General features: G+C 41.2%; 1 protein-coding gene across 1 annotated transcript in view; it reads left to right on the forward strand.

Moving 5' to 3' along the window:
* Positions 1-20403, forward strand: part of TBCK (TBC1 domain containing kinase) — a 187524-nt gene extending 167121 nt beyond the window's left edge. The window contains exon 25 of the mRNA XM_004703452.2: positions 19756-20403. Coding sequence (XP_004703509.1) covers positions 19756-19866 — 111 coding nt within the window. The 3' untranslated portion in view covers positions 19867-20403. The remainder of the gene's footprint in view (positions 1-19755) is intronic.
* The last annotated feature ends 1845 nt before the right edge of the window (positions 20404-22248 follow it).

Genomic DNA, 22248 nt, shown 5'->3' on the forward strand with positions numbered 1-22248 from the left:
GAAGTTTATTCAGCATCCCAGCAATGCACAAGTCTCCACCAACAGATATGATGGCTGCACGTGAGGCACACTGACACTATACACTGAGTATATCAGTGAGATACACTGATACTAAAACATGAGCAGGAGGTCGGACATGCCTCTACCCACCATCCTTCTGTACCATGTTCTGACACCAACTGTTCTTCGTGGCATTTTTCTATTCTACTGGGTTAAAAAATGTGATGCAATGGCCACGTAGAACTCAGACACCAAATCATGGTATGTGGTGGAGTGAAATTTCTTCATACGGCTCTTCTACCCAAGGCTCCCACGAAGTGATTAAGTGGGACTATGTAAGTAGGATGTGTGCAACATTAATCAAGGGCATTGCTTAGTTTTCGTTACCACCAGTACATCTATCCTTTAGCCCTGGCTATAAGAATGAGCCATTTTTGAAGCAACCGTAGAGAGAGAAACCTGGAGGACCTTGGGAGAGCACCTTCAAGCTCTCTGTGAAGCAGCAGGGACCCTGAAGGCAGATGCATTGCATACTGTGGCACGGAGACTCGGGGGAGTAGCACTGAAACTGTGTGGTCCTGCTCCGTGACAGGCCCAAGATTATGGAACTTTGTGACTGAGTGACAGGCAGGTTGGTTTCCTGGCCCATGAGGACAAAGGACAAAGGACCACAGGGCTGAGAGGCTGCGAACCATAGAGTCCTGTGGCCGACTGAAGAGGCCAATGAATGCATCCTCATATTTTGCTGATCCTGACTTATAGTAAACCTATTGACTTTTCTAATAGATCCCCTTAATTGTGCATATTGCCTGTGAGGGTTTTTTTGGCATTTCAAAGAACTATCGAACCCAACACAAATGCAGAGTGGTATGAGAGGAATGGTTGGTGGCTGAGTAGGAAAGGAAGGATGCAATGTGGAGGCCTGTTTGACTCTTCCCTCATGGCCATAGGGAAGCCAGACAGGGTCAAGTATGTCCACCCCAATGCCACTTAGTGCAGGGGGCTTATTAGAAAAGTTGACCAGTTACTACCAGTCAGGATCAGTAAACAGTAAGGATCTAACTCTTGGTCCACAGTTGTACCTCTCCTCAGGCAGCAGCCAAGTCTCTCTCTAATCTTCAGCCTGTTGGGCATATGGCACCTTGGCTTCTGCCTCTGTGGGCCGGCAGGTCCACCTGTTGCTCTCTGTCACAGTCTCATCGTCTCAGAGCTGCTCCTCTGTTCTATCTCATGCTCTCCTTGCTTTAGTCTCTGATCTCACCCTGGCTTCTTTGCTCTGCCACTTTGTCTCCATACCACAACCTCTGGTGCCTCTAGTCTCAGCTTCCATTGCTTCAGACAGTGTTTTGGAACTTGCTTCACTGGCGGCTCTTCTTCTGATGGTCCTGGGTTTTTTTTTTTTCCTTTCCTCTACTTTCCTCTACTTATACACAGAGGAATGACTTTGATAGAGGTGTGATTTTGTTTCCAGCAGGCCATATCCCCAAGAAAACAAAGGGCAGCGACTTGGTTCCCAGCCTCTACTAACATGGAGACTTGGAATATATCCCATCCCAGTCCTTAACAGAGAACACCCTCTAAAGTAGCAAAGTCTAGAATTTATAATAGATCACATAAGGGATTATGGCTAGAAAGGCCATATTAATTAACTCCATCTCAACTCATCAGGAAATGAACCTGGCTCTCCCATGGAGAAGGTGAGCCACCAATTCCCTAAAGAGATAGTCCATGTTGGAGCGAAAATTGCCATTGAATTGTTTACAACTCCTGTGACCCCACGTGTATCACAGTAGAGCTGTGCTCTGTAGGATTTTTATTGGCTAATTTTTCAGAATCAAATCTCCAGGTGATTTTTTTGAAAGTGCCTTTAGCTCATTTTAAATTGCCAACCCCTCAGTTAGCCATGGAGAGTGTTGACCATTTGTACCACCTGGGGCATGTTTAGCACATTGCTCAGATTTAAATGATTTTTTTATTAAGAGATCATTTTATTGGGGGCTCTTAGAACTCTTATCACAATCCATACAGCAATTGCATCAGGCATGTTTGTACATATGTTACCTTCCTTCTTTTCTAGACATTGACTTTCTATGGACCCCCTGGGATCAGCTCCTCTTTTTTCTCTCCCTCCCCCACCCAGTTTAAATTCTTATATTCTTCAGCATATTGTTAAAATTGAAAGGAGATTTTCCATTTTAATTTCTAACATCAAATGATATCTAGTATTACATGTGTGCTTTTGTAATATCTAACAATCATTACCCCTAGTCCCTAACCCCAATCCAAATCTAATTCTCAGACATCACAGCTCAATAAGATTTATAGTAGCTCTGCTTCCTCTTTCCTGGAAGTAAGTTGTAATATTTACCAAGAGTAGTATCTTGGTTTGCTTTTGCTTATTTCCCCTCTGTGGAAAAGGAATGTTGCTGGATACAATTCTAAAGATAGTGGTGGGAGCCCTGGTAGCATAATGGTTGTGCATTGTGCTGCTAACATCAAGATGTTGGTAGATCTCTGACTAGAACACCTTCCAACGACAAGAACTAGAAGAACAAGAACTTCAATTTTCTAACTCTAATGAGTCCCTAGTGAAGAAGAAAATATAAATCTACAAACATCATATTACTATGGAAATGACTACCTCTCATAATTAAACAATAAATTTTAAAATTATTTACTCTATCTAAAATATATTTTATAATTATAAGAGACAACTATGAGATTATCATTGCTAGTGTATTGCTTTCTTTTTCTTTGACTATCATCATCCTGTTTATTGACTTACTGATTTTTTTCATTTCAATGAATCATTTTTATCGGGGGTTCTTAAAGCTCTTCTAACAATCCATACATCCATTGTGTCGAGCACATTTGTACATATGTTGCCATCATCCTTTTCAGATCATTTTCTTTCTACTTGAGCCCTTGATATCAGCTCTTCTTTTTTTTCCCTCCCTCTCCAAGCTAGTGTATTACTTTCAAAACTTGTCTAATACAGGAATTTAAGGAGTCTTTGCTTCTTACCATATATACTCATGAATAAGCCAAGTTTTACAACACATTTTTTATGCCATTTTTGTGGTAAAATTAGGTGCCTTGGCTGATAGTCAGGTCGGCCTATTATACTCGAGTATATACAGCATTTTGTCTTGTCTAACCTTTGGAAAATATGAGAAGCAAGCAGTTCATCTCACCCTCAAAATGTTTTATCCTTGGACTTTGTCATCAAAAGAAATAGTCTTCTGAAAGTATGATGGCCAGTGTATTTATCTGGGTACTTTAGAGAAACAAATCCACAGAAACTCATGTATAAGAAAGAGTTTTATATAAAGGTTAAGTGCGCATCAAGAAAACATCCCAACCCAGTGCTGCCCAAGCCCACAAGTCCAACATTAACCCATATGTCTGACACCAATCCACAAAGTCCTCCTCCATCTCACAAAACACACGCAATGACGTGACTGCAGGATGAAAGCCGAGTCAGTGAATGTGTAAGCATCTCAGCACTGCAGGGGTCTCCACATGGCTGCTCCTGCACCCAAGGCTGCATCAGGGTAGGTCCATGTAGCTTCTACTCAGGAATATCTTGCAGGAAGTGAGCCTTGCCAGCTAAAGCAGGGAACTGGCTAAGGCAGCTGCACCCTGGTCCAACCATCAAAGCAAGAGACCTGACAACCAGCAAGGTGAGTCTCACTGAGCCATTTATCCCTTCACCCTTCAATTAACCCCACGTGTTTACAGGCCAGGTTGGCACAATAAACTAACTACCTCAAGCAGTTAAATAACAGGTTTTGTGGGCCGTTGCTATGCTTTCCTTTAAAACAAAACAAAACAAATCAAAGGAAAGGAAAAAAAACCTGGAAAATACCAAATATACTATCTATATTCACCTCTTTATATCTGCATCTATGTTATTATTGCTGCTACTGTTGGCATGTTGCTGTTAGGTGCCATCAAGTCAGTTCTGACTCATAGCAACCCTATGTAAGAAGAACAAAACCTGCCTCGTCCAGTACCATCCTCACAGTTGTTCTTATGATTAAGTTCATCAATGGAACCACTGTGTTGCTCCATCTTGTCAAAGGTCTTCTTCTTAACTGCCCTGCTACTTTACCAAGCATGATGTCTTTCTCCAGGGACTAGTCTCTCCTGACAATGTGCCCAAGTATGTAAAGTCAATTCTCACCGTCTTTGCCTAGAAGTGAATTCTGGGTGTGCTTCTTCCAAGACAGATTAGTTGCTCTTTTGGCAGTCCATGGTACTTTCAATATTCTTGAGCAGTACCATAATTCAAATGCGTAGATTCTACTCCTATCCTCTTCATTTAATATCTAGGTTTCACATGCATGTGAGGGGACTGAAAATACCATGGCTTGAGTCAGGAGTACATTAGTCCTAGAAGTAAGGTGACCAGATTTTAACGTTGGTAAAGTGGGACAAAAGCGGGACACCATTGATAAAACTCATATCCTGGCGAAATAGCCACATGGCAGCCGAAAACCGTATACCCTAGCTTGTCGTGCATGCTTTCCAAAAATCGGGACTTTTTAAAAATGCCACGGGACGCGGGGAAAAAATGTTCAAAAGTGGGACGTCTGGTCACCTTACCTAAAAGTGACATGGAACCCTTGATTTTCAACACTTTGAAGAGCTCTTGTGCAGCAGTTTCCCAATGCAATGAGTCCTTTGATCTCTTGACTGCTGCTTCCATGAGCATTGACTATAGATCCAAATGAGAAGAAATCCCGGACAACCTCAGTATTTTCCATTTATCATGATGTTACCTGTTGGTCCAGTTGTGAGGATTTGGGTCTTCTTTCCATTGAGTTGTAATCCATACTAAAGGCTGCAAGCCTTGATCTGCAGCAGAAACTGCTTCACGTCCCCCTCACTTTCAGCAAGCAAGGTTCTGTCACCTACATCTCGCAGGTTGTTTCTAAATCTTCCTCAATCCTGATGGTGCCACATTCTTCTTCTTATAACCCAGCTTCCATGATTATTCGTTCATCATACAGGTTGAATACGTGTGGTGAGAGAGTACAGCCCGGACACACACCTTTCCTGATGTTAAGCCATGCAGTATTCCCTTGCTCTATTTCCACAACTGTCTCTTGATCCATGTACACGTTCTGCATGAGCACATTTAAGTGTTCTTGAATTCCCATTTTTCTCAGGGTTATCTATCGTTTGTTATTAAGTGGAATTAAGTAATGCTGAGCTTCCTACCTCTCTTCCCATGTGTTACTTCTGGATACCTTAACCAAACAAGTTTTTTGGTGCTGTGGTGATCACTGGTGTTCTTACTGTTTGCCAGTGCCCCCTACTCTCTTTAGCCCCGTCTCTTCCTTCCTCTCTTTAACTCATACCATTCTTCTAGCCATTGATCTCAGGCACTGGAGATTAACCCATGTTTTCAAAGGAGACAAAATGACTCAAACTTTAAACCAATGTAGCATGTGTTTCCTATACAGTAAACTGCTCTGGCTTCAGCTCTCAGCTCTAACTCACTGCCATTAATTCCTTTTCAGTGCATAGCAACCCTAGAGGACAGGATAGAACTGTCCTTGTGGTTTCAGAGACTATAACTCTTTACAGGAGTAAAAAGCCTCGTCTTTCTCCCAGAGTGGCTGGTTGTTTCGAACTGCAGAATGCATAACCACTACACCGCCAGCAATCTTTCTGGCTTCAGCTAGTACTGACTTATTATTCACATTACTAGGATGTTTTACAACCACTTTGTATAAAATCTTTCACCTGTCAGAAAATGTGTTAGGCCTCCTTACATTTGTACATTAAGCATTTAGATCAAGAGTGGGAAATTAATCTTTGTTATCAGTGCCAAATATGCAAAGAATTCTTCCTTGATCTTGTTAGACCCACGGGCAATGGCTATGATTATAAACTTGCCTTTCTTCCTGTATTTTTCCTTCCCTTGCTTGTCAGCAAATGTTTGAGTCTGTGGTTTTATATCAGATTATAAAGAAACATTTTAGATATTAAAGCAACTTGAACTTTCTGGCTATCATAGGAGGCTTAGTAATAACAATGAAAATCTTCTACATAACTATGTTTAAAGTTAATGGATGATAACATACTTTGAAAGACCTATGAAGTAAAACTCTCTATAGAGATCCTATTTTCATGGCTTTTCAAACATTTTATGACTGAGAATTTATGGAGCCTCATCCAACCACCTGGTCACTTTACAGCTATGGAGGAAGCCACCACCTTGTGCCACACCCACATGTGTCAATCCTTCTTGTTCACATGTCCCATCTAAGTCCCAGAGTACTTTCTGAGGCACGCAGACAGAGCAAGAGTGGACAGAGTACTCTCATATCAGGTGCACATTGTAGCAAAAGGCCCAGGAAGGGCTCTTTGGGGACAAGAAATCAAAGGAACCCCTATGGATCTGTCCCCTGCCCCTAATAGATGGGCCGCACAGCTGTGCAAGTCTGTGACCATATCCCTGCATCACCATGATGTCTTGGCCAGAACTCCCCCAATATTTTGCCACATGTCTTGAAGAAAAATGGGAATGCCTCTCTTTGTAGAATCAATAAGATTGGAAAGATCTTTGGTTTTGATGCACCCTGTAAACCAATATGAGTTCATCAATGTGGATAGATGGAGGTATGAAGGACCAGATGATCAAGGATACTGAGTAAACCAGTAAATGGAGTTATCATCTGAAACCCAAGTATCCTATTATTAAACCAGTGTCTTTGAACACCAGGATCATTGGTGGACTGCCAACATGGATTGTAATTGTCACATCATCATAATGCTGGATAAAGATGTACCAGGAGAAAGTGCGTATCTTGTGAGAGTAATTGTAAGGATGTTCACCTGTGCCATGTTTGAGTCCTCCAAGTCACAGGTAGGAGTCATGTGGAAGTTAAAGGAGGAAAACCCAAATTCTCATACTAGACCGATACTACAACTCCAGAAACCCCTGACTCACTAGGCACCACGAACAAGGAAATCCTAGAGCAGTATGATGGGAAATTGGGTAGGTTTTAGTGGACACAAGCAACACCATCATAGACATTGTCAAAAACCTCAAAAAATGTACTGATTGTACCATCATTGGGTTCAATCCCAAGGGTAAGGTGACCAGACGCCCTTCTTTTGGCGGGACAGTCCCACTTTTAAACAATTCTTCCCCTGTTTTAAAAAGTCCCGATTTTTGGAAAGAATGCACGACAAGCTAGGGTATACAGTTTTCGGCTGCCATGTGGCTATTTCGCCAGGATATGAGTTTTATCAATGATGTCCCGCTTTACCAATGTTAACATCTGGTCACCTTACCCAAGGGGTTCATCGCTACAGAATCAAGGAGCTGAGCCAGAGAAACAAATGGCCTGTGCAATGAGAGAACCATCTGAGACTTTATTCTCACGGTGCTGGGCAGGGTGGTGATACTCAGGTGGTTCCGAAGCAACAAGGAGTCTTGACATTTATCCTCCTGCTGATTGCCCAAGAGCAGTTACTGCGGTGGCAATGTAGGCAGCACCAAGCCCATCACCAAGAAGATCACCAGGTGCTGCAGAAGGGCCTGCAAAAGGTCATTTTGTCCAACACTTTGAGAAGCTGCATGCCCAAGTTCCTGAGCAACAGGTGGATGCTGTAGAAGGGTTTCCTGGAGGAAGATGGCGTGGTGATGAGTCCATGGTGATTTTGAGACAGCATCCCAGAGTTCATGAAGTGAGTTGGTCAGCCGGCTGTCAGTACAATCAAAGAGTACCTGTGAACACATTACTGTGATCCCTTGATAGAAAGATCCTGACCAGGCATGTGTGACCAAGGAGCTAGAGATGATCCTGGAGACCATTCTTGGGAACATGCTGTCATCCCCGAAGACCGGAAGATTCAGCCTTAAAAATCAAGTCCACAAAGTGGTCTAGGAACACTTCAAACAGATCCGCTAATGTGAGCACACTGGACAAGCTCTCACTCCGCTGGGGTGTGGACCACGTTGACGTGGTGCCCCACGAGAGATGCAGTTCCACAGCAATGGAAAGTCTAGTCAGAGGCACGTGGTATCTGGGGTCATCACCACTGTCAACTTGATAAATTTTGTGTTTGCTTGAAAGCAAGACTAGAAGACAAACTAAACTTGGGAAAACATAAGAACTCAGAAATATCAGTGGCAAAAATCTGATTGTTTTTATTAACATTCATTTTCCATGACATCCATTCTCTTTGCTGTCATGAACGCTATATGACCCATTTGATTTCCAGCTGCCTGGCACCGGGTGCTGCTCTATCAATAGCAGGTAGAATGGGGCATGCCAGCATTGATATCACAGCTTTTATGTTGTTTACACTTGCTATATAAATGAATCTCTTTGTTAGATGAAATCTGCTTTTTATTAACTTTCTCTTAAACTGTTTTTAACATGGAATTCTTAGTAAAAGAAAATTTGGAAAGGTAGATGAATATATAAAATGACTGGGGCAAGACAGACAAAGCAGAAGTAAGTAACTCGTCAGAAAATATTCCAGCATGAGGCACAGAAGAAACGGGGCTCGGTTCAGCGCCCTTTCTCGTGGGCAGCATCGTAGGTGCAGGGCCACGTTGTTTCAAGTGGAGTGAATTTTAACTCCTCGTTTAGCAAAGAGCTGCAGTGAGTGTCCCCTGCCCACTCCCATACTGTTTTCCACCCTCAGACTCGTTCTCTTTCTCTGTGATGTACTAACTCAGATCATAGTAATAGCAGTAACCCCTCACTTAGCTCCCACCCCTGCAACCCTGCCCCAAGAATAACACTGCTCATGACCTCCCCCAGTGCCACTTTTCCCATGGAAACTAGACAACTTTTTCCATAGAAACTTTTTGTGCACTGTGTTGTTAAAGTGAATGATTCCTGTAAATTGTTTTATGAAGCATTTCCTTTTTTTAAATCAAAGAAATGGGCTTTCGCACTCCGTACATGGACATTTTCATAACAATATGCCATTAGGACCTTCTGAGAATGTTTCTTTTGCAAGGTGTTTGTTTTAAAGATTCCCATGGTCAGCTCTATGCCTTCCCCAGTGTCCCCTCACTAAGGAATGGCAGCCTGTAGTAGCTGCCTCCACGGAGTGTGCTCGGCAAGCTGTGTCTCTAAAGGGCAGGTATTCAGTATGATAGGCCTCGCAGGCAGGCAGTTTGGTCTCTAGTGCAAATATTGGCTCTCCCACTATAGGAGGACTAAGGAGTGTAGTTGTGTTCTAATGACATCGAACACTGAAATTTTATTTATGAACATTGACATGTACACTTCACATATTTTCATGTCATGAAGTATTTTGGAGTGTGGGTATACGTGAAGGACCCCTGTGGGCTAGGTGTCAGGCTGCTAACCATAAGGTTGGCAGTTCAAACCACCAGCTAGAAAGATGAGGCTATTGAGTCTCCTAAAGATTCACAGTATCAGAAACCCGATATGGGGTTGCTGTAAGTCAGGATCCACTCAATGGCAATGGGGTTTGGTTTGTGGGTATGTGTTTACCATTTAAAAGTATCAAACATATTTTTAGCTCCCAGCTATACACAGACAGTGTCTATAATTTGATGACCTCTGATCTAGAGACTTAGGCACAATAGGTGGGGGTCTTAGTTGCATATAAGACCCCTTCTGTGCCTCCAGGAACCACAAGCGGGGCAGCATTTCTCGGGGTCTATTCTGGGACCTAGAAACACAGGCAGGTCAAGCTCTCTTGTGTCTGTATATTTTATTGTGGGACAGTTGGGAGAGCATTAGCGTGAACAGCGCCGCAGTGATCAAATGAATGTACCATCTCTTTAGCCAAAGAACACAACTGGTTGTGGATAAAAATTTCTGAGAGGAACCGTGAACTGACTTTCTGGAAAGCTCAGAAACAGGAAAGGGACAAGTGTTTCATGGGCTGATTGATATCATGGAAAATCACAACACCTTTCCCTTGGTAATAATTTAATACTAGAATTTAAAATGATTGTTTCGCTCTCGCGCTCTCTCTCTCTCTCTCTCTCTCTCATCCCCCACGCCCCCATCCTTTTCTTTATTATTTCAAAAAGGTAGGGAGAGGACCAATTGCCGTATCTGCCAGCAAATGGAGTTGATGTGAGTCAGGCGCATGGACAGTGGTAGGACTGATAGGCGCACTTTGGAATTAGAGAGCGTACTCTGCTTCTTTCTTTCAATTGCTGGTAATAAAAGTAGACAAGAAACCAGGACAAGCAAATATCCCAAACACGGGTGGGGTGGGTAGGGGGTGGTGGGAAGCAGTGTAGTTGTTGGATGCAGTAAAGGAGACTTTGAAATACTTAATACCTAATCTCGATTTGGGTTGCTATTTCAGCGTGTCTACTAGAACCTTTATGTGGTAAGATACAAGCATTTTACAAAAGAGAGAGAGGGTGCTCATTTGTAATATCCAGAAAAAAACTGCTAAGTCATCATTTGAATGTTATAATCTTTGGCATGTATATCCATGACCTCACAAAGGATAAGAGCTATCTTGTCTCAATATGTGTTATTCTGCACACACGCCCTGCCCTCCTCAGCCCACCATTTAATTACTCGCTGCCACAGGAATGTGTGTGGATGAATCGGAAACTGGCCACAGTTGCCCTCCCCCTTGACCTGCAGTCTTTGGAAGTTGGCTGTCATGCATTACAGCCCTGTGTTTTGAAACCGAGTTTTTATTATATACATTCTTTCAAGGCATAATATACTCTGTATTGTGACCAGTGGGTTAGGCACATGTTGCTTTTTGTTCCCAGTGTTCTAGTGTAAACAAGAATTGATAGATGATAGTTGCTGAAATTCCAGTCCCCAAAACCACAGGTCAAAGGAAAATGTGCCACAGGCTAATTATGGTTCTTGATAAATGGTGATATTTGATGATGGTGGAATTTTATCTGAAGATGCTTATCCTCTAATAAGACAGTAAGCATTTTTTATTAGAGTAAGAACTGTTTATAAGCAACTTGTCACATTTAAAAGTGTTTCTTCCTATTAGTTTTAATGTTAACTTTTTAGAAAATTTCCACATAAATCTTATTTGGAGGACATGTTTGAAAGTACAAGTTATTATTAAAAAGCAATCTATGTCATATTTACTAAACATAAGGCCCTTTCATAAATTTTAAAATAAAATTAATTCATATGAAAGAAAAATGCTTAACCTGAAGTGCATACAAGGGTTTTAGGAATTGGATTTCCTAAATTCCTTAGGAATTGTATGTTCAATTCCTTCTGTGGCAGCTACATAATCTCCTGTCAACTTGCAAAGGGGTGGAGTCTAACCTGTCAATCAGGTCACAACCAATGAGACCTCTGTGTGGGGATGGCCCTCTCCTGAGGATTCTGGGAACTCCTATCTTCCTCCCTGGAGTTGGGACACACATTCTCTCTGCTTCGTCTCCCTGGAAGAAGTTCCTGTTGACAAACCACATGGAGCTATGCAGATGGAGCTAGGGCCATGAAGCTGGGGGACCTCTGAGATGTTTCCACTGCCACTGGATCCACAAGACTTTCCACCCACTGGCCTGTGATCTTCCTGCATTCAGTGTCATTGCATGTGTTGTATGAGTCTGAAGTGGAATTTATAGACTGGTATCAGACATATGGACTAATATCAGACTTACGGACTTGATCTAGACAGGGCTGGGGTGTTTTCTCAATATACAATTGTTCTTTTATATAAAGTTCTCTAATCATACCCTCTATTATTCCCTACCTCACCTGCTTCCCACACCTCCTTGAAATGACTTCTTAAATCGTCTGTTTTGACTCTTGCTTCCAACAGTCCTTCTGTAAGCAATAACTTGAATGAAAGTGTAAAAAGTGATGTTCCATATAGTTTGTTATCACTAGGTAAGATGGTGATCACTTGTCTGTCAGTTTGTTGCACTATGGTTACTTGTATGTCACTGTGATGCTAGAAGCTATACACTGGTAGGTCCAGTGCTAGGAGGGTCACCTAAAGTGAAAAGGTTTCAGAAGAACTTCCAGACTAAGAAGAGACAAAGAAGAAGGACTAGACTGTTCTTTCTCAGGACTTAGCTACTAATGTACAGCATTGAAACATTGCCAGAGATAGGACCAGAGTGAACTCCGCAGCTTGTGAGGCACTCTAAATATGCCAGAGGAAAGCTGCCTTCTCAGAGCAGTGCCTATCTGAATGACAGCATGGAGCAAAGCCTGTGGGAGCAAAGCCCTTGGGACCTTTCTTTGCTGATGGAGCACGGCTCAAAATGAGAAGAAACAACTGCAAACATCACTTAATAGGAACTTGGGGTGTATAAAGTATAAATCTAGGGAAACTGGAAGTCACCAAAAATGAAATGCATAAAGATTGATATCCTAGGTGTTAGAGAACTGAAATGGACTAATATAGACCATTCTAAAACAGAAAATCATATGGTTTACTATGCTGGGAATGAAATAATCAAGAGGAATGGTGTTGTATTTTTCATCAAAAGGACACTTCAAAATTTATCTTGAAGTACGATGCTGTCTGTGCCAGGATTATACCCATACAAATTCAATAAAATCCAGTCAATACAACTATTATTTAAATTTATGTACCTAAGATAGGGAAGGCTTCAGGAGAAGTGGATGTAGGGGTAAGGTAGGAATCAAGTGTTCATCTTTGAAAATCTGAGTTTGAGCAGCATATTAGGTGTCTAAGTAGAGATGTTGACAAAGTAGATATGTAAGCTTAGAGTTCAGTAAAGAGGCTAACGATATAAATTTAGAGTCTTTGGTATGTACATGGGACTTAAAGTCATGGGCCTAAGCAATATTATTTAGAGGATGAATATAGTTGGAGAAGGGAAGCGATTAGTAGACTGAGCCAGCGGCAGGAGTCAGAAAGATCCACCAGAATGAAGATCCACCAGCCAAGATTGAAAGAAAAAGGTAGTGAAGTAAAAGGAGAAAACCAAGCAATTGGTGTATTCGTTCCCAAGGGCTGACATAACAAAGTACCATAAACTGGGTGGCTTAAACAACAGATTTAACTCACACATTTCTGGAAGCTAAAAGCCTAAATTCAGGGTATCAGCAGGGCTCTCTCTCTCCAAAGGCTCTCAGGGATCATTTCTATCTCTTTCAGTTTCTGAAAGGGAAATTTCTAGACCCAGAAATTCATTAGTTTGTGCCAACATGACTCCAGTCTCTGCCTCCATTGGCACATAGTGTTCTCTTGCATTTGTCTCTGTATTTTCTCTTGCATTTTCTCTTCCTTTTGCAAAGATACCAGTCCTCTTGGAGTGAGGACCATCCTGCACAGTATGACTTTATAGTAACTTAACTAATTACATTTGCAAAGATGCTGTCACCAAGTAAGGTCACATTCACAGGTACGAAACATATTGTTTTGGGATACATATAAAAGTTAACTCATAATATAGAACCAAGAGAGATTAGTATCTTGAGGCTAATGGAAGAAAGTTTTGAAAAGATGAGGGCAAGGTCAAATGTTTTAGGTGAAATGATGGGTCCAATAGTCTTAAAAATTGGATTTGGCAGTGTGACATATGAAAATTATTAACGTTCATGAGAATATTTTTCAGGGAGTTGTTGTGGATAAAAGTTATATTAGGGTGAATTTGAGAGATAATGAGTTTCCTTCAACAAACTAGTAACATAGTAGGGGGGGAAGTAACTATGCATTCAATACATATTTGATCATATTAAAGTATTTTTATGTGTGATAACAATATTATTATTTGTTTTCATCCTTTTATTTCAAAGATACATGTTTATAGCTTACCTGGTATAGCAGCTAAGATTTACATCAAACAGTTCCACCGAGGAGAAATAGTGGGGAGAGTACATGAAATGAACGACTGAGTTAGTTATTGACACCGGACATCGAGTAGATAGAACTCCACTGTACTTGTGTGTTTTGTGTTTTCTTTAACCTGCTTTGACAGTTTCTTAAAATGAGAGAGAATGGTAAAAGATGAAGCAACTATAGCCAGCAGACAAAACAAGATATGAAAATGTTTGTGTTTTTTTAAACCCCAAAACCTTTTATACCATCAAATTTCCTAATCCCAAATATTGGTTCCAAGAAGTACTTGGTTAAAAGTAGTATTGTGGACAAGACTAATGTATACCAGATTGTGGATTCTGAATGTCCCAGACACTGTTTAGAGTAATTACCCTTAAATAAACATAAATCTTCCATCCTGCAATGGCTGTTCTTGTAAACACACCATATGTATATTTTTTTCTTCTTGCACAACTCTGTTTTCCAGTATGTAGCACTCTTAAATAATACCCCGGAATTACCTGTTCTGCTCCTTACTTGTCACAGTGCTGGTGATGGAATGGAGGTGACCCTTGTTCACCTCCTTGGCTTTGCCCAAATGCTGGTTTTATTTCTGTCAGTGAAATTAAAGAAGTATGTAGCCACTGTTTCTGAGATATTATTACTATGAAACCAGTTTTCTACCTTATGTAATAAAATGTTTAGATCTTTAAATGATTTCAGTATCAAAGATCTAAATACAGAAAGCTAGCAGGAAATAGACCATTACAATAATGATTGAAGCAAAGGTAGCATTTCAAAATTATAGCAATTCAAAATTACTTGAATTGAGGGAGATTAGTGAAATAGAAGATTTTAATTATGGCTTTGGTAGAAAATACAGAATATACATGGAATTCCACAAGGGCAAACAAATCTGTCTCAGAAGTATAGGTAAAGTAGTCCTTGGAAATGAGGATGGTGAGATTTTGACTCCGGTACTTTGGACAAGTCATCAGGAATGATTAGTCTCTAGGAAAGACATCCTGGATGTTAAAGTGGGGTCAGCTAAAATGAGGAAGACCCTTAATGAAACGGTTAGATAGAATGACCGCAGCAATAGGCCTAAACATAGCAACAACTCTGAGGGTACATAGGACCGGGCAGTGTTCCTTCTCTTGGAATCTAACAACTTATTTTGTGATAATTTTCACGGTTCTTCTGTTTTCCACTGAGATGGGCAGTTCAGCTGGTCAACACTTTTATTCATGGACCAAAAATCTCTTAAATAATCAGGATAACACAGCACTTCCATCATAGTAAACCTAAAGTCACAACTGTACTCTAGATGGAAAAATCCCCCAATATTCTGTATGTCATCTCAAATACTTATCTGAGTTGTCTAGCCAAACTCTTGGCAATAGATACATAATTTGCATGAAGTATCAGCCAAGCCCCAATCCTACAGTGCCAGAAATAATAAATGTCTCCCATAGTTTCAACATTCCAGAGGGTCAAGAGGATACATAAGACTAACACAACATTAACCCCACATCCATAAAATCAAGAAGATCAAATTACTATAACAGTTTATCATCAAGTAATTGCCAGTTCTTTGTTCAACACCATGCTAGTCAAAAGTAAAGCTCTCCTACCCTAAATTTCGCATTATCTAGGACGGGAATGTAACGGACAGATAATGCAGGAAAGAGAAGGCTTTTCAGTTTCCGTTTCACCAGGATGCTAGTCCATCCATGCGAACTTGATCCAGTATGAATTTCAAACTCGCAAGGCCAAAATTTCACACCAGGATGCTCTGATTGCCCTGCCATGTATTCCTCCTCCCGACTTTGCAGTGGCTGAAAGCTGTCTTCGCGTCCTACAGTTAGTGTCGGTTATTCTCAAACGAGTGTCCTAGGGGGTCCAGTAAATAACAGCATAAGCTTGTTCTTTGCCTTTCTCTAAACCTACTTATCCTCAACTCTTTGATTCCTTGCCCTTTATTAACCTGCACTTCTCTGCTGCAGCTCAAACATCCCTTTCCTCCACTCATTCTCTTACTGCAGCAGAACTTGACGTCACTTGGGCAAACACACCAGTCCCTTAGTCCAAGCTAAGATCCAAGATAAACAGAGAAGCAGAATGGAGTGGTCCCTGCAAGAGTCACCCAGTACTGATTGAAGTGGACCTACCCAAGCTCTAGAAATGAAAACCAGCACCAGAGCTTATTAACCAGAGGACTGATAAAAGTATAGGTCCAATGAGAGTACTGCCCACAGGAAATGCAGATGCCTCTGCAGTCTGAGATGCTCCTAGCAAATACCAGGGCCAGCCAACTCCGTGCTAAGGCACCCTGTAGATCTCAGCTGGTTGTGCAATCTAAAGAAGCCTCTTCACCCCCAAATATAATTTGGACTTACAAAGCCACAGCAGCCCTTCTAGGGCAAAGGGACTTGCCCTTCACATAGGACTTGAACAATTTCAGGTGTGGGATCAGACATGTCAATGAATCCATTTAGCTAATAAAACGTGTCTCAAGGCTGGTTAACATTAGACTTTTCTGGGAGTGAGAGAGGGTCAGGTGGCATTTTTTTAAATTTCTGGTGCCAGAGCTCCATCCCAATAAATTAAAAGAATTATTGGCCGGCAGTAGGCCTTGATATCACTGTTTTCTAAAAGCACCCTGATGATCCTTAAGGACTTAATAGCTTCTGGCTATTAATGTCATTCTGTCATTTCCACCAAGGCTAATGCTCAGAAGTCAAAATGCACGATTTGTTTGAAGTTGGGCTTTTCCCAGTGCTGGACCGGCAGTCTCAACACTAGGCTTATATCCAGTCTGAGTGCAATCCCCTCTGTGTTTACTCAGTCAGGCTGCGAAAACTCGGACAGATAAGCGCATCCCTCATTCTGCTCCTCTGATTCGCCCCCGCCTTCCTACAGATCTGCTCCCTGTGCACTGTGCCCTTCCTGTCCGCCCAGTGCACAGCCACCCCAGCACAAACACTGCCCTTCTTCACCTCCTTAAGCTGTCCAGCTGTAACCAGGGAGAACAGTACTCATCAGTGCAGCTATTGTGGCCATCCCACTGGATTTCCAGCCCCTTCAGAAGTCAGTCATGAAAGAGAAAAACAAAAAGCCCAGCTTCCCCAACCCCTGTGCATTTGAGAAGTGCTTTGAACCTCCTCTTTGGAAATACGCACACTACTTAGTGCAAATTGTCCCTGACAGTCTCCTCCGCCGAATTGGAAGTGCCAGTAAAATGTTTGATTGATAAATGAATGAACAAACAAATGAACACAGACTGAAGATGATAGGGAGTCGTTTCTAAGGGAGGAGTGGAACAGGGGTCTGTGTTTCCATGTTAGGGCCAGGTCTAGCGTGGGCAATTGGAACTCCTAAGCAGAGGGATAAATGAATCGCGCTCATAGAAGCAGAGCTCATAATCTCACCAGAAGATTCAATAATTGCTCTCTTTCTGTATTCAAAACAGCCTTGCTTCTTTTTTGGGGTCTCCAAACCGTAGCGATGCCTTTGTACTCCACTTCTTTTCCTTTTAGACCTCCCACAGAGCAGAGGCCTGAGGGTCCCAAGGGCTCTTTTCTGGCTGCTTAGCTTTGACCCTTTTCCAGCTCAGCAGCAGCCGAGTATCATGCCCCTTCTTACAACCCCAGTGGGGCTCTCTCTGGCTCTACAGCAAAGGTTAGCAGGGATTCGTTAAATGTACAGTAAGTCCTCTCCTTCACTCTGTTTTTGTCTTCCATGATGTTTGAAAGTTCAGCCAGTCCCTGACTTATGAACATGTGACTTATGTACAACCTATAGCTACAAACCAACCCTAGGGAAGTCAATTCTATTAAAATTTGAGGTACTATAATATTTTGTTATAATAAGTATGTGCTACTTTGCTATATACATCAAAACATTATTATGTATAGTCCTGTATCATTTTGTTAACAATATTTTAGTGTGTCTGGAAAAGTTTCCTTACTGTTTTCTAAACATACAGATGTCCGTTCTAAGACAAACATTCGACTAGCTGTCTTTAGATATGAACTACACCTAACTGCTCTGACTTAGGTATAAATTTGAATCAACAACAGATTTAAGAGCACATCTCGTTCATTATCAGGAGACTTCCTGTTCTGAAAACCAAAACAGCTTATCCACAAGATCATTATCTTAGAATTATGCTCACATGCGAAGCCTAAATAGTAATTGCAATGATGCGTGCAGGAGGAGGAAGCCAAGATGCTTCAGTAATCATATGGTACCAAGAACGATGCTGCCTGCACAGGTCTGGGGGTCTCAGCTTTCAAGGACTGTAGCTCAGAAAGAAAGAAATATGAAAACTCACTACTTTGCTACTTCTAGATCACTCAACATCTTCTGAAATACAGCTTAGCTATTTCTTTGCAGCATTAATTGCTATTAAGGATTTCCATCTGGGTCATGTGAATCGCTAGTAAAGGGCACTGCAGCGCATGATGAAGAAGAGGGGGTGGGGTGGCCTGAGAGGCACTTACATAGTTGTTTTTGAAGATTGCTGAGATCCCAGTTTCCAGCAAAATCTATTCCACCTACTAACTAGCACCTTTGTCCTCTTGGCCTAAGATAATGTTTCTCAAAATTATGTTCATGAACTACTAATATCAAAATTTCCTATCAATGTTTATTTTAAAATGCACACTTCTGTGCCCAGATCAATAAAATAGAATGTCTGAAGGTGAGACCTTGAACTTATCCTTACCAAACCACTCAACTGATTCTTTCAAATTCTAAAGTCTCTATTTCCGGCTTGAGACTGTTCATGTTCAACTGTTAATGCTCAAATACCTTCAAGAAGCATTTATTGGTCATTGTTCTTGAAGGATCTGGGAGCAGGTTTTGATGGAATCTTTGAAAAGAAATTCAGGATACAAATATCTAATAGAGAAGTAGAAGAGCCAAAGGACCAAAGAAAAGTATCTTTATTTTATAATTTTCTCAAAAACATAACTTAATTTTGCCAACAATGGTTATTTGTCATACTTTAGTTCCACCAAAATACATGTATATATTAGGTTTTTCTCATATAACAAGCACTAGAAATACAAAGTAATACAACAGAGTCAATGTCGTAGAGGAGTTTACAGTTTGAGAGAGGCAGCAGGCTCTCAAGTGACTTAAGTAAATGTGGTAGGTAAGGCCAAAAATAGAAATTCAGACAAGAAACGATAGGGGTAGAAAAGAAGGACCCTAGGCCTATGCCTACGGGGTCAAAGGCATCTCCTAGAGAAAACGATCAGGTAAATAAGTAAAGATTAGGCAGATGGGAGGCTGGTGGGTGGGGGCAGGAACTGGCAGGAATTGGAACATATTCCCAACAGAGGGAAGCCTGCACAAATAGGGACTCAGAGCACTATTAATCCTGTCCATCAGAGGATTGACAAGCAGTTCAAGACTGCTTGATCACGAAGTGTAAGGACTGGAGAATGATAATCAATGATCCTGGATAGACAGACATTAGCCAGTCAGGAAGGTATTTGCGTGTCTTGGAAACCTTTTCAGCATCTGTTGTGCTAAGCATCTAAAAGTCTACCTGGATTGGTCCTTCAAATTCATTCCAAGCTTATGGTCTCAATCTGTTCATTGTGGCTGCTCCACAAAGAACCAGCTCATTGGCTTGTTTTGGGACAGTGCACCTGAACTTCAGTGATGTTGAGGTGACCATAACACCAAGAATTTTTCAAGACAGATCTTACTGTTTGAATTTTTTACTGTGGATATTTGTTGCCTACTCAAAAGTATAAAAAAGAACTAATGCTGCATACGGATTCTATGGCTTACATAAATTATGTTTAATATTAATTATTTTCTTTATATTAAAACTGAAAAATGATGCATTGATTCAACAGTGACAGCAATAGAAACATTAAGGTCGGTTTCTTTTTCATAGCATGAGGAAGGAAGGAAAGTATGGGAGACAGTGGTATACCCCTGTATAAATGTGGACCTTTGTTTTGTTTTTTGTTTTTCCAGTTTGCAGCTCATCTTGTGAAGATGAAATATCCAAGAATCTGCATTCTAGATGGCGGCATTAATAAAATCAAGCCCACAGGCCTCCTCACCATTCCAGCTCCTCAAATATGAAGAATCAAGAGTATGGCTGTTGAAAGCGTGAATGGCGTGCGCACTCAACGACAGCGCACTCTCCCAGCCAAAGGCAGGACCAGACACCAGAGTGTTGTGTTTCCCTAACCCTTTTTGTGAGACTTTGTTTTTCTCGTGGCCCAAATGTTCAGCTATCCATGCAAAAGACTTGACTGTACTTGTATTGCTGAAAGAATTTTCTTAGCAGTGAAATCTGATCAGGACTTTTTACCACACAAAGTCAGAGAAATTCCGCTGACAAGGTAGATTCTGCGTTATCAAGAAACCTCAGTTGCCGTGAAGAAGCTGCCCTCCGTTGCTCTGAACAGACAGTTCTAAGAAGGGTATTATATAGAATTTATAGACCGACCATAAGCTAGAGCTGTCTTCATTCCAAGATACTGAAAAGTAAAATGCTTTTGTTCACAATACATTCCTGATTAATAAATGTCATGTTTGGTAAGAGTCCTGGTGGCATGTGGTAAGGGAAGCACTGGACTGCCAATCACAAGGTTAGGAATTCAACCCACCAACCACTCAAACGCGTGCGTGTGCGTGTGTGTGTGTGTGTGTGTGTGTGTGTGTGTGTGTAGAGAGAGAACAGAATTATTCCCATTACAGAAAAAAGTAATAGATTACCACCAGAAAAAACAGATGTCAGAAGCCATTTATATTTGAAAGAATATTTGTTCAGCTTCTATAGCAGAAAGATCTAAACTGAGAGTGGCTTAACCAAATGAAATCTACTTCTCTCTCACCTAAGAAGTCTGCAGAGTCAATCTGCGATTGGAGGCGAGTATTGGCCTCAGAACCATTAAGGACTCACATGTCTTTTCTCCTTGCTTTATGACTCTCCATGCATGACTCATGAATGAATATGGCTGCTCAGCTCCCGCCATCTCATCTATAATCCAGAAAGAAGACAGGAAGAAAGCACAGGAAAGAGAGAGGGAAGAAAATGGCCAGGCGTGCAGAAGAGGAAGAGGGAGCACGCACCTTCCCTGTAAAGGCACAGAGCAGCAGTTGCACTTGGTGTTTCTGCTCGCTTCCATTGGGCCAGTAGTTAGGCATGTGGCACATCTTGTTGTAAGGGGCACCGAGAAAACAATCCTTGGCTGGGTGGCCATGTACCTCGCTAATAGTCCTACTGCTGTATGGACAGAAGATAACACATACTGGGAGACAGTGACCAGCCTCTGCCATAACCTTCTGCATATTAAATACAACACTCGTGGAATACACTAATCCATGATGCCATTGTTTGTATTACCAAAAAAAAATCAACTAAATAAAGATACTGTAAATTATAAGATGTCTTTCTACTTCAGAAATGTGAAAAAATAATGCATCTTAAAATTACAATAAAATTGTGCTTTTAACCATCTTCAATTTGTTTTTACAAAAAGAGTGTTCATTTTTTTTATACTCTACCTCAGTGCTAGGGTATATCTGTCAGTGAAATGCTTCAAATGCTTTCTGGGCCATGTCTTTGTTGATTTTATTGATGCTGTGCTTGTTTTATTTTGGGTTTATGTTTTATCTTTTTTTAATTGAAATATATTTTCTATACCATGCTATAAATTTCACCCTTCTAATTTGTAAAGTTTAATGGTTTCTAGCATATTTGCAAAGTTGTGTAATCCTCACTAATACCTAATTCTAGGGTAGTTTCATTGCCTAAGAAAAAAACCTATTAGTAGCATGCATCATTACACCAAATCCTTGATTTAATTTTAGTATATGGTGTGAGATCATTCAACTGCATTCTCCTGCATGTGGATACCGTTTATTCTAGGGCCTGTATTTCTTTATATGAATTATTAATTAAACTGTATATTTTGGCTTTTCACAAACAAGTTCTGGGAAACTATAAGGCACAAAACACAGATATCTGTAAAAGCTTGATTATTCAGTGACTTCTGCAGTATTCAAAGAAAAAGTATGAGAATGAATGAGAAAATATAATTTTACAAAGATGTCTCAAATAGCTTTTGTAGACCATTATGCTCTGGTTTGTGAAATATCATTAATTCCTCTTGTCTTAGCAATTACCGTTTTGTTTTTCCTGGTCTTTGATTATTTGCTGACAATAGTCAGAACACAGCGCTGATAATTTCAAGACACGGGCTCTTCATCTCCACGGTGCCTTCCTGAGACAGAAGAGGAGAGAAGGACACAGGCTTGTTAGGTGCCATCGAGTCGGCTCCAACCCACAGTGCCCCATGCACAGCAGAACGCAACGCTGCCAGTCCGGGGCCTCCTCACAGTTGTTCCTGTGCCCGAGCCCACTGATGCAGCCACTGTGTCGGCCCATCTCATGGAGTGCCTTCCTCTTTTCTCCATCCTTCCACGTTATTACCAAACATAACGTCCTTCCTACTC

Source organism: Echinops telfairi, unplaced genomic scaffold (genome assembly GCF_000313985.2).
Source record: "Echinops telfairi isolate 266 unplaced genomic scaffold, ASM31398v2 ScPeMD7_7468;HRSCAF=8506_0, whole genome shotgun sequence".
Classification (NCBI taxonomy): domain Eukaryota; kingdom Metazoa; phylum Chordata; class Mammalia; order Afrosoricida; family Tenrecidae; genus Echinops; species Echinops telfairi.